The sequence below is a fragment of the Ruditapes philippinarum genome, unplaced genomic scaffold (genome assembly GCF_026571515.1).
Source record: "Ruditapes philippinarum isolate M1 unplaced genomic scaffold, ASM2657151v2 ctg15581_1_1_1_1, whole genome shotgun sequence".
In the NCBI taxonomy this organism is placed as follows: domain Eukaryota; kingdom Metazoa; phylum Mollusca; class Bivalvia; order Venerida; family Veneridae; genus Ruditapes; species Ruditapes philippinarum.
Genome location: NW_026857449.1, coordinates 26,772 through 41,004, shown reverse-complemented (window position 1 = coordinate 41,004; position 14,233 = coordinate 26,772). Strand labels below are relative to the sequence as shown.

General features: G+C 32.6%; 1 protein-coding gene across 1 annotated transcript in view; it reads right to left on the bottom strand.

Annotated features, from left to right (window-relative positions):
* Positions 1-367: 367 nt before the first annotated feature.
* The window catches only part of LOC132749790 (SEC14-like protein 1), a 30,434-nt gene continuing 16,568 nt past the window's right edge, over positions 368-14,233 (bottom strand). Inside the window, 11 exon segments of the mRNA XM_060739687.1 lie at positions 368-1,533; positions 2,344-2,489; positions 5,262-5,501; positions 6,569-6,709; positions 7,580-7,886; positions 8,641-8,711; positions 9,039-9,127; positions 10,045-10,234; positions 11,131-11,276; positions 11,775-12,018; positions 12,564-12,692. Of these exon segments, the coding sequence (XP_060595670.1) occupies positions 1,440-1,533; positions 2,344-2,489; positions 5,262-5,501; positions 6,569-6,709; positions 7,580-7,886; positions 8,641-8,711; positions 9,039-9,127; positions 10,045-10,234; positions 11,131-11,276; positions 11,775-12,018; positions 12,564-12,692 (1,797 nt within the window). The 3' untranslated portion in view covers positions 368-1,439.

Below are 14,233 nucleotides of genomic sequence, written 5' to 3'. Positions count from 1 at the left end.
AAATTCTTTGAACACCAAAGGAACATTCCTGTGAAGTTTTGGATGAAATTGGCTTAGTGGTTTATGAGGAGATGTCATTTGAAGCAAAAGTTTACGAACGGACGAAGGACGAAAAGCGATCACAAAAGCTCACCCTGTCACTTTGTGACAGGTTAGCTAAAAAAGCTTATTTTCAAAAAAGAATATAGTATACAGACATACATGTTGAGTTCTATAATGTATGAATTCTATTAATATCTTACGAACATATTTTGTGTTTTTTCTTCTCAAAAATATTAAGTTATTACAAATGAGGAACATGAACAGTTTCTAACTATAGTAAAACCGTTTTTCAAGAGCAGTTCTGTTTAGAGAGAAATACATTTTAGATAGAGGCTTAATTCTTAACCATGTTCAATATAAATCTGTTTAATGTTTGAACATTAAGGAAAATAACCAGACTTTTCTTTTTAAAATTGTATTATTCAAAAGTTAAGGCTGATGGTTAGCTAATCTACAAGAATATTGTTTATAACTACCATGGACACATAGTTGTTTTCATGACATGGCCTTACTTTATGTTGAAAATTAGGCGAATCCATTTTTAGCTTCAATAAAACTATTAACCTTGACCCCATTGATCCAACACCCTTTCTAAGGATTGAGATCTATAGTAGGTAAGAACACACTAAATATCAGTCAATAATTGAAGGTGCTTTGAAAAATATTGTGTGGGACAGAAGAATTGAAGAAAGAAAAACCAGCAACTATATGCACCATAAAAGTTTGACCAGAGGAGCATAAAAAATGTCTTCAATCAAACCTTCAACTCTGTGTGTATAATACAAAATGTACTTGAGGGACATGTCATATTTTATACCTGAGTATATTGATGAGTCATCACAACCCTATGATAAGTTGCTCTCTATTTATTGAGTAAGATTAGTGCCAAGTATAGCCTGTATTTATCATTTAATAAAAAACAAAACAAAAAAAAAACTGACAAACTTATGTGCAATAAATTTTAGGTCATAAGATATTCAGGCCATATTTACACACAGATCAGGACTTGGAAAGTCTTGGGTTCAAACCAACTTTCATTAATGGCAATGCTAAAGAATTTATGATAAAAAACTTAGCAATGGAGATAAATTTACACTTATGAGTATGGAATTAGCTTTTAACAGTATTTCATTAGTTTTTCAAAAGTGTTTCTGGACTTCATGCAGGATGATAATTGGCACAGGATATATTAATAAAAGAATGAAATAAAAGACAATCATAAATATGTACCAAATAGGACATTCTTCAAACAAAAGTCAGACATAAATCCACATACATTTTCACCTATACACACCACAATAAATAGTAACAAACATGTTCCCCGTATATATAAATTGACTAAGATATGCATTGTATACTGTTAGTTTCATCCCCTATCACAAAGATACAATCTTGTATCAATGTTTTCTTGCCATCGGTAAACTCTGATTTGTCCCAATACTGAGAGAAGAAAACCCACTGGCACTTGACTGTAGACTTGCCATGGATCCTCTGAAATAGAACCAATTTATTTTTTTTTCTTTTGCTAGACTAAAGTCACCTTATGGCTTTCCTGGAAATTTCCTGGACAGTTTTCTAGCAGAATAAAAATGCATTAAACATGAATTTTACATTTCTCATTATATCTTCTAATATAACATATAGGAACTTTATTCACTTAAATATTAATTAAACTAAAAGGCCAGCTATATATATATGCATTATCTAAGCATTACATTGTTATATCTTATTTTTTCATAAATGAATATATGAAATAACAACACGAGTCAATTTCTGTATATATTTTTCTAAAACAGGAAGTCAATTGTAATGTCTGCTATATTATAGTTACTGGGTAGCATGGGTAGAGAGATTAAACAACACAGTTCTTGGTTTCTAAATTTATTTACTAATGATACTAAAGAGATGTGATGCAAGGTAAATTTAGGCTGGGCTTATCAGCTAGTGGCTAATACAAGCTGACCAATAACTAGTCAATATGTTTCAAAAATGTTTTATTTTGTATTGAAATAGGTTCTTTTAAAGCTCATCCCTCTCAACCCGAAAGTGATTAGACATTGCCACCAGTATAGAGCCGGGTCAGCAAGTACATTTTCCATTCTGTCCAAACTCTATACTGTTGTTTAACCAACTTCAAATAATCTATTTCCCAAAATATTTCCAAACTGATAACAGTTCCAAGAATTGGAAGCTGGGAAAGTCCCTTCACCAAATTCAGTAGTTTAAAGGTTAGTAGTTACAATTATATACATTATGTTGACAAATTGCTAACAGATAAATCAATATTTAAGATGAATTTACCTAAAAGTTGCTGACTGTAGAAGTTCTGTGTGATACATGACCTTTGACTTGTGTGTTGTCAAGGAGAATTCAAAGGAAGCTTTTGTAGAGTCAAAATATTTCCATTGTAGAATATACGTGCCTGATTCACTAGCTACATGTGACCCCTGTAATATAACAGTAATAATAATATAGGTGCCTGATTCACTAGTTACATGTGACCCCTGTAATATAACAATAATAATAATATAGGTGCCTGATTCACTAGCTACATGTGACCCCTGTAATATAACAGTAATAATAATAATATAGGTGCCTGATTCACTAGCTACATGTGACCCCTGTAATGTATCAACAATAATAATATAGGTGCCTGATTCACTAGCTACATGTGACCCCTGTAATATAACAATAATAATAATATAGGTGCCTGATTCACTAGCTATACATGTGACCCCTGTAATATAACAATAATAATAATATAGGTGCCTGATTCACTAGCTACATGTGACCCCTGTAATATAACAATAATAATAATAATATAGGTGCCTGATTCACTAGCTACATGTGACCCCTGTAATATAACAATAATAATAATAATATAGGTGCCTGATTCACTAGCTACATGTGACCCCTGTAATATAACAGCAATAATAATATAGGTGCCTGATTCACTAGCTACATGTGACCCCTGTAATATAACAATAATATAGGTGCCTGATTCACTAGCTACATGTGACCCCTGTAACATAACAGTAATGATAATATAGGTGCCTGATTCACTAGCTACATGTGACCCCTGTAATATAACAATAATAATAATAATATAGGTGCCTGATTCACTAGCTACATGTGACCCCTGTAATATAACAATAATAATAATATAGGTGCCTGATTCACTAGCTACATGTGACCCCTGTAATATAACAATAATAATAATATAGGTGCCTGATTCACTAGCTACATGTTACCCCTGTAATGTAATAATAATAATAATATAGGTGCCTGATTCACTAGCTACATGTGACCCCTGTAATATAACAGTAATAATAATATAGGTGCCTGATTCACTAGCTACATGTGACCCCTGTAATATAACAAACAATAATAATAATATAGGTGCCTGATTCACTAGCTACATGTGACCCCTGTATATAACAATAATAATAATAATATAGGTGCCTGATTCACTAGCTACATGTGACCCCTGTAATATAACAATAATAATAATATAGGTGCCTGATTCACTAGCTACATGTGACCCCTGTAATATAACAATAATAATAATAATATACGTGCCTGATTCACTAGCTACATGTGACCCCTGTAATATAACAACAATAATAATATAGGTGCCTGATTCATTAGCTACATGTGACCCCTGTAATATAACAGTAATAATAATATAGGTGCCTGATTCACTAGCTACATGTGACCCCTGTAATGTAATAATAATAATAATATAGGTGCCTGATTCACTAGCTACATGTGACCCCTGTAATATAACAGTAATAATAATATAGGTGCCTGATTCACTAGCTACATGTGACCCCTGTAATATAACAGTAATAATAATATAGGTGCCTGATTCACTAGCTACATGTGACCCCTGTAATATAACAATAATAATAATATAGGTGCCTGATTCACTAGCTACATGTGACCCCTGTAATATAACAATAATAATAATATAGGTGCCTGATTCACTAGCTACATGTGACCCCTGTAATATAACAATAATAATAATATAGGTGCCCGATTCACTAGCTACATGTGACCCCTGTAATGTAACAATAATAATAATATAGGTGCCCGATTCACTAGCTACATGTGACCCCTGTAATATAACAGTAATAATAATATAGGTGCCTGATTCACTAGCTACATGTGACCCCTGTAATATAACAATAATAATAATATAGGTGCCTGATTCACTAGCTACATGTGACCCCTGTAATATAACAACAATAATAATATAGGTGCCTGATTCACTAGCTACATGTGACCCCTGTAATATAACAACAATAATAATAATATAGGTGCCTGATTCACTAGCTACATGTGACCCCTGTAATATAACAATAATAATAATAATAATATAGGTGCCTGATTCACTAGCTACATGTGACCCCTGTAATATAACAACAATAATAATATAGGTGCCTGATTCACTAGCTACATGTGACCCCTGTAATATAACAATAATAATAATATAGGTGCCTGATTCACTAGCTACATGTGACCCCTGTAATATAACAATAATAATAATATAGGTGCCTGATTCACTAGCTACATGTGACCCCTGTAATATAACAATAATAATAATATAGGTGCCTGATTCACTAGCTACATGTGACCCCTGTAATATAACAGTAATGATTATGTAAAATTTATACTTTTGTTATCTTTGAAATTTTAATAAATATTCAAAATTTTGATTTAATGCTTTAAAGACTCATTATGCCTCAGAAATCCATGTGTTTTTAATATTTTATAAATATTAAACATTTTAATAATAGATTTAGAGTATGTTGGACGATTAACAACTGAAGAAAGTAGCGCTGAATATACAGTTATGTGTTGTAGCAAAATGTAAACACAGTAGTATTTTGACTTCCAAACAAAATACTAATGCACTATAATTATATCCATTGCAAATAGAGATGAATGAGCAAAAAAACAGTTCATGTTTATGGCAATTTAGTATTATTTTGGAACCTTAGTATGATACCAAAAAATAAAGTTTTCGAGAAATAAAAATCATAGCATTTCTTAGGCATAATGGGCCTTTAAAAGCAGTGTTACCCGACTATACTGTTGACTACTTAATTTTAATACCTTGACAACAAAACAATTCCAAATGCAAAACAGAGGATTATACAAATTCAAATAGATAAACAAATTCATTATTTAATCAACCTAGTCATATAAATAAATACCTGAACACTATCTCCGTCCCTACATATATGAGGTGGTTCGACTATACTCATATCTCTCCCAACCTGCATGTTTTTATCAATGATTTGAGTACTGACAGGTAATCCACTGATATGATGAATATGATGTTCTTCTTTACTCAACGTGTGCTTTGTTCGTAACACGGTAAACGACACATCTCCCTTCAATATGTCAAAATCCCATGTCACTACACAGCCTCGCTGCGGAACTTGAATTAATACCTTCAATATAAAACAATTAATTTTTTAAATCTGATATAAACTAACTAGTTTTAAGACTTTTTTGCCAAGCAAGAAATGACAGTAGATTGTAATGGTGAAAATAATTGATTGTTTATAAACTAAATGTTATGCAAATGACTAAGTATGCAGTCAATATTCTCTCTGACAGACAGACAGACAGACAGACATGTAAAAAATATCTCAGCAAAAGTGCTTTTTACTTCATACCGCATGAAGCCAACTAAAAACTGAAGCAAACAGTTTAAAAGGTAACAAACAACATCCATTTAGTCAATACATAAATATCCATAACAGGAGAAAATGTTGATATACTTATAGAATTGTGATAATTATACTAAGCACAAGACCCGACACACTCTGTTTAGTTTATATATTATTAGTTATATAGATTTTTGACAGGTCATATGGCCCTATATCAACTTTTTTTTCATATATAACTATAGCTGCTAGGATATATAACCTGTCAAGAAATTTATAATACAGCAAACTTTCTTTTAGAGGCAAAAAATTAGTTTTCTTCCTAAATTGACAGCAGCTGTGTTTACAAAACTATAAACGTCATGATAAGCCAATGAAAAGCAAGGTTACAAACATGCAGTATTTTATTACATGCTTTTCAGTGGCTTATAGAATTATACCAGTGAAATATAAAACTGGTAATTTCACTGTTTTTAACAGTGAAATTATCAATTTGATACTTTCACTGTTTTTAATTTAAACCCCTTACGTTGTTTCAGAGAAATACCAGCGTGCACAGTACTGGAAACCAACTTAATGACGTGAAATCGTATATGACATCACGTTGTATTGTTATTTGGCGCGCTTTTCATTTTGTATTAGGTTAAATGTCTTTTTAAAACGTTTCTTTGCATGTAATAAAAAGAAAATTTGTTTAGTTTAGTGTAAGATTGAAATATATTTCACCTCATTACACTGAACTAAACAAATATCCTCTATATAAATATACATGTATCATGATGACAATGATGACAAAGCTATGATTTATGCAGAATTATGCAAACCCATTACATTATTTGGTGACTTACCTCGTGAGGATAATCTTTTATAATATGGGCTGTCTGATAAAGACTGTTGGCAACATTTAGAGGTTGTTCATCAGGAGATCTGTCCATATATTCTTCTTTATAAAGAGATTTAGGTACTAGAGCACCCTCCGGTACATCACACTGTAATACAACATTTACTATGTGCATAAAATTGTTTGAGACACACAGAAAACAACATCTGCTAAAAACTTGACAGGAAAAAATAACACTGAGGGTTTAAATTAATTTTAACAAACTATCTAGTGCACAGGGACTCGGCACTGTGTTGGGATAGTGTAAAATGTAATTCTAGAAAAAAATTCTGTGTATATATATTTTTTTCACTGTGCTGAGTCCCTATGATCTAGTGGGCTAAATGAATGGCCAAACCTTATACGCCGGGATAGTCCTAGATTTTTGTTATCCTATCTATTATCAAGTATGTCATAAACCTGCACCAATTAACTTTTAAGTGGATATGAAAAATTGAGACAGAATTAACAATATAATACAGACACAAAAGGTCTTATCCATTACTTTTGAATGTAACCTTATTGTTTTTCCCTTAAGATTAGATATTTTAGCAGGCTGGGTACAAATTTTCATGGTAAACATATTCAATGTACCAGACCTAGGTCACCACTTCTTGTACATCTTGTAAGACATTTTGTGAATACTTGTTTACTTTTTTTATGGTACACAACAAATAATAACAATTATTTGTAAAATATTTTGATAAAATATCCGGGTATCCAGGCATTTTGCGAATTTAACTTGGTATCATACCATATGGACTTGGTACCATAGTTACCAGTATATGAGAAATGCTGCACACCTTAACTTTACTCTATGTAACCACATATCTAACAATTTTCAGTTCAACAGTCAATGCTGTTACAGCTGTTTGAAGTATATTAAACAATGTACATCAATTCATATAACAATCTGATAAACAGACAATAAGCAAATTATTCTGAAACAAGCAGTTATCAAGTAAAAAAGAAAACTTACGTAGCATTCTCCGCCAAGAAAATCAGGAATATATTTCTTGTCTATGAAGTCCACCAGACCACCAGGGCCTTGATAATCATTTCCACCATATATCATGAACTTTTTACTTGTATTCTCATCAATAAATGGACTAATGAGTGTCCACAAGACCGGGAATACCCGAGGTGCTCGGACAATCAATAATCGACCCATGGTTTCAGGGTAGTTAGCCTCAACGGTTTCGATGATACGCAGCAATGCTCGGATACCAGGTCTCCATAAATGTCTCATGCTTAAACCCTCCAGATCTACTATACAGGTACAAGCACTAAAATAAACAACAAACAAACTTAAATACCTGTTCAAAAGTCAAAGGCAAAAATTAGCAACTTTATGGAATAAATTTCCAGGGTACAATGCAAGCTTCTCTTAAACCCGCTCCCTAACAAATGCTGTGCATTTTAGTTTGTAGATTTTTTTCTAATACTGCTCAATTTGAATCACAATTCAAAATATATTTGAAAATAAAGAAACCGTCATTAATAGTCTTTTTTTCATCTATTTCTCCTATAAACCCCATTTCTTGAAATGGGTAATGAAGATAATTAAAGATAACAGATGTTAAACATTTATTCATGAAAATCTATGGCATATACCATGTAAAATAGCTAACAAAACAGTGTTCAACTAGAAATTGTCACAAGTGCTGAATATCCCCGACACATGCTTGCTATTGCTGACAAAACAGAGTTCATTAAAGGTTATGTGATCCTCAAAAGAAAGCGGGCACATTTCCCATTTAATCTATCATAATTTTTTTTTTTTTTAAATGTCCTTTGAAAAAACTCCTTTGATGCAGACTGGTCATTCTAAATTCTGACGCAGACTGGTATTTCTAAATTCTGATGCGGACTGGTATTTCTAAATTCTGACGCAGACTGGTATTTCTAAGTTTTGATGCAGACAGGTATTTCGAAATTTTGATGCAGACTGGTATTTCTTTTACATGAGCAGATTTTTTTACAGGTTCTACTGTACTGAGATATGACATGTCTTACATTCATAAACATTACAAAGTTTACCTGACAGGATGTCCTTTCTGTTTTGTTGCTTCACTAGCTCTCTGTAAACCTTCTTCATTTACCCATAATACCTGAAAATAATCATGTTAACTTAGTTATATAAGCTGCTGGTAAGATAAATAACAGTGACAAAATCAATCAATCCGATCCATAAAATTCCTCTAATTGTGATAATTCAAATATGAAATATATCTTTAATTACAAAAGGAGGATTGCTTGCCACGTGGGTTCACACCCCGTCAGGGGCAAGCTGTTGTTTCCGTGAGCAAGAAACTTTACACTCATTGCTTAGTACTGGTTGGTTCCAGGAATGGATTTGACAGTTTTCCGATAAGCTTATACCACAAAGCAAACTACAATCAAACTAAAATTAATTTGTTCAAACTGAAAGAACTTACATGTTTGAGCAAATTTTCTTCCCCAACTGACTTCATTAAGCCTTTAACATCCATTAGCCCAAGTCTGAGTACATACAATGGTCTATCATCTGTTGAAAAGAAATAAAATACTTCACTAGTCAATCAATTAGCATACAAAATCATTATTTTAGACTTGTTACTTAATAGTGATGAAATACTTATGATTATCAATTTGTTGGGTATTTCTAGCTTAGTGGTAAAAAACCCCAAAAAACATCACAAGAGCCCCTTTGTGCATTTATTAAGTTAGAACAGGCACTTGGGTAGAACTATTGACCTCCCTTAAGCTGGCAGGATAGCTTCTTCACATGAAAGAATCCAAAGTCTCTGATGGGATTTAAGCCAATAGTAGTGAGGGGAAAAAATGAAACCAGCAACTTTAACCATTTGGTAACAAAACACCCTGCAATTCATTAGGCTTGCTAGTCTCCTTTCTTGACAACCAATGCATGAGTAAAATCAGTTAAAGCTGACTTATGTGAATAAAATCTACTTCAAAAGCTGACACGAAGACAAAAACTATGAAATGGCATTCATATAACAAGAAAAGTCTTAAAATAATGCAAAACACATGATAATGTAATAAGGTTTAATATATAAGACCTAAGAACCTGTGTTAAGCTAAGCTACATACCTCCAGATAAGACAAAATTATCTGAAGCAAATCAAACTTGAAAAAAATGTATTAAGATTTTAAGAAAAGTAAAAAGGTTTAAGTAATTTACATATAATGTGCCATATTAACTGACCATATTTTTACTGTGTTACAAACGAAGTAAGAGCTATTTTTGCATATTTTGACTTCTTTTTGGTAATTTACATGGATAGTGAATGCCATTTGAAATGTGTAATCATTGTTCATTTCACAATATTATACTTGTAAACACATTTTCGAAATTTTCATGAAAACTTTCAAGAATCTGGAGGCATGCTGCTTTAAGATATACATATATAATTAGCATATTGTTATTTCTTCAATCCATACCTTTATCAGAATAATGCCAGCCTCCTGTATAATATTTCTCTAACACATCTGGAGGTTTGTATGTGTGTAGAAGATGATCAATATTATGAAGTTTACGCCAAGCCAGGGAATGAGCCAGCATCTCCCGTGCTTTCTCCATATTAAAATCTCGTGCACGTAGAAAACGAAGTATGTGTGCATCTTTAGGTATCTGAACAAAAACAAGAAAAAAATGAAAACCTTTTTCATCAGAAGGAGCTTAGTGAACTAACAAATAAGAGTATGAACATCTTTCTATACATTTGAAAGGAAACCTTTTGTACTAGCAACAATCTTTCACAGATGGAACAAAACTATGAGAACCTTTCCAACTATGAGCAAACATATTGCTCTAAAAAACTGAATTTAGTGATTTCACATGCTACAAAAAAATGAACAAGAAGGCTGATAATTTTCTTCATTATTTTAAAGTATTTTCATTTTTCACACTCTTGTGTACAAATTCAAATTTAGACAACCTGTTAAACAAAGTTCAAAACTTTGAAGGCAATTTTCAAAAAGGTAGAGCATTCCTCACTGAACAATCATTATACAAGTGTATCAAGTTTTGTCATACATTACAGCAGTAGTAAAGAACTAGTCTAACGAGTGATTTTAATTCCTCAATCCCTAAACCACCAGTCTAAAACCAGCCAGCCCAGCCCATCTGTACAGAATGACCAGATGGCTGGCTACTTAACTTCAGTATATCAATACTGAAGTTATTAAGATTGACAAATATCACTTCAAAGTAGGACATACCCATGTACCCTTAACCTGCTTGAACCAAAAGTGATTACATGTAGCTTTGGCCAACAGTATAAAGCCAGTCAAGCCAGTCAGGCCAGACTCTATACTTTTGTTAACTAAACTTTTGCATTTGCATTTTGATATTGAAATCTCTAAAACTTTGAAAGGACTTAATCCAAATTTAAAACTTTGCAAATCCGTAAAACAAATTCAGCAGATTTGGGGTTAAAATGTGTCGTTCTTTCATGATAGATTAAAATGTTTGACATTTCTACACTCAAAAACAAAACAAGTACATTTTGAATAACTTAGACTTACCTTTCCTTTGTGAGTTTTCTGTATAATTTGTCTGAGTTGTACAAGTTGAGATTCTTCAACAGGTGTCAGGTGACCGAGGAATCTCTCTATATAATCTGCGTCAAGTTTACCCGAAGTCTCTGCTAAAACATGACATTGTACTGGCTCTGAAATAGCAGGATGAGAATAAATACCGGATGTTAACATTTGTCACCTTAGCGTAGAAATGGATTAACTCCTGTTAAACTCCAATAGGAGTTAACCCGTTATTACACCAAGGTGACAATTTCATTGTTTTGTGTAAATATGGAACATATATCATTAAGAAGTGGAAAGTTTAAAATTTTCAAGAGCACTCAAAACATACATAGTTTCTTCTTGGTGTACATTGAACTTAAAGTTTTTTGCATAAAAAAATTACATTGAAATGCACAAGGAAAATCTTTACATTAAGCTACTTGGGATATATCAGCAGAATGCTATTTATAGTAAAACCCTTATAAAGCCACTTGGAATATTTTAGCAATCTTTATATTGAGACATATTACCTATCAAAAATCTTTTAACTTATGATTATAACCTAAATGAAATGAAATTTCACTTTATAACACTTTTTATAATACAAATGTATATAGTAAATAGCCTTAATGATATAAGGAACTGACCTGCTTCTACAGGTGTGGTTATGGACGCGGCCGTTGCACCTAATATCAGGCTACTCTGACTACTATGACTGTTTTGACTAGTATTGCTGACTACACTGTTTGACCTTGACCTCACACCACTATCCTGGGAAGACTGCTGGTCTGACTGGGCCTGGCTGGACGGTAACAAGCTCCTCCAACGTGGTAGATCAGTCACTCCTTCCTTTATTAACTCATTTATATAATACTCTATGACTTCTTTCCCCTGTGAAATCAAACATGATCATTTCATATAAAACTGAACAAAACAAATTTAGGAAATTAAATTGTCGCATGTATAAAAGGAAACTTGTCATTATTATGTCTGTGGTGCTATCATATATTTTCCCCTCTATAAAATTTGATTTTAAAATACTGACAGATTTTAAGGCTGACAGCATGTTTAAAATCATATAATCCTATGGCATAATGCACATGTTGTTCCACGCTGCTGACCAAACAAATTAGTACAACAAAGTTTTTATTCCTTCAATGCAAAAATAAGTTAGAATTGAAATTCATTATAAATTTGAGTACATTATGCAATAATACTGTATGGAAATCAGATGTTTGTTAAAACCTACAGCTTTCATATGATATTTCATATCTTAACTCCAATTATAAATCAATAATAAATAGGCATAAAGGATAATTTACCTTTATGATCATGTTAACTTTAGAATACACTGGCACATGAAAATTTGGTATATAAAAAACACTCAAAATACATGTATCTTAAAACTTATTAACTGACATAATCTTGTATTCTACCTTTTTGATGTTATGTGTGTATTGCTTCATAGCAATCTTCTCCACTGTATTCTCAAACCCAAAGAAAGACTTAATATCTAGACTAGCCTCCTGCTCAAAACATGTCCAGTCTGGATTCTCCTCATGCACCTGAAAATATACATACATTTATAATATGTTACATATGTCATTTGTTTATGAACCTTGCATTTTGATTGATTTTTTTTTTTGCTGTACGTCACACCAACAAAGGTTATGTCATATGATGACTTTCAGGTTTACAGTTGTACCCTCTGTACATCATTGCAGGCATAAACAGGCATCTGAGTAGAACCACCATCATTCTTTAAGCTAGCTAGATAGCTGTCTCATATATGTAGAATCCAACGATGATTGTGTGGCTCGAACTTACAGCGATGAGAGACAAGTGGTTTAAAGTCAATTACCTTAATCACTCGTCCACAGACACCCCTTCATTTGAAATCTTATTCATTTTAAAAGACCATCAAGAAAGTGTTGAAAAACCAATGACATTCAGGATATTTTGATAGACCAACAAAACTGATACACCCTTCCATTTAGGTTTAATCAAATACATTATGGTACACAAATTCGTACAGTAACTATCTGATACAGGACAAAGTATAAAGAAATCTGCCTAAGGTATCTAACAATCAAACATACCTTCTTTACATACTGGAAAATGCTGTTTGATCTGGTAACCAGAAAATGATCTTACAAAAAAAAATCAATGCCCTCCTAAATATACATGACAATATTTCTTCTGATGCCTACTTAATACATGTATATACCTAACCAAAGGATGATGATTATCTTTGTAAAATGCTAATTGTAAAATCATATCAAAATATAAAGAACAAGATGCCCAAAGGCAACATGTCGAGCCCGCTATCACATCTGACCTTCAGGTGTGACCTTGAGCTTAGACCTAGTCAAATGGATGCAGTCTCAAGATGTTGAACATTTGTGCAAAGTTATTTAAAATTCTACCAGCTAGTGATAAGAGTTATATAGTGCGACTAGCTGTTTGAGACCAATTTTTTGCATCTGACCTTAAACTATGTCCTTGACCTTTGACCTAGCCACACAGTTCTAGTGCATAACACACCATCTCAAGATGTGGAACATTTGTGCCAGGTTATTTAAAATTCCACCAGCTAGAGATAGATTTATAGCGCGACAAGCTGTTTGAGACCATTTTTATGCATAGTATGACCTTGATCTTTGACCTAGTCAAATGATTCTTGCACATGACACACTGTCTCATTATTATGAATTTTTGTGCTAAGTTATTTGAAATTCTGCCTACTAATGAGAGAGTTGCAACCCAGACAAGCATAATCAAACAATGGACACAGTTTACTATTGTGACAACTACGTTAAGCTCTCTGCAAGTGGACGCGACAAAAATTAGTTTTCCTAATAGTTTTTTTCTTTAAAGTATGATTTCAGCATTGACTGGTTCATTTTCAATTTGAATATATTAATATTGACATTCCTTCAATAATGGACTATTCCAAAATCAAAATTGGACAAGTCCATCAATGCATGCACAGGGAAAGTTCATTATATCATGAGTAGGTTAATAGTTAACATTTTCTTCACTAAGTATTAACACATGCCATACAAGGTTCAATTTTTTACCAACATCCTCTAAACCTGTTGAACTG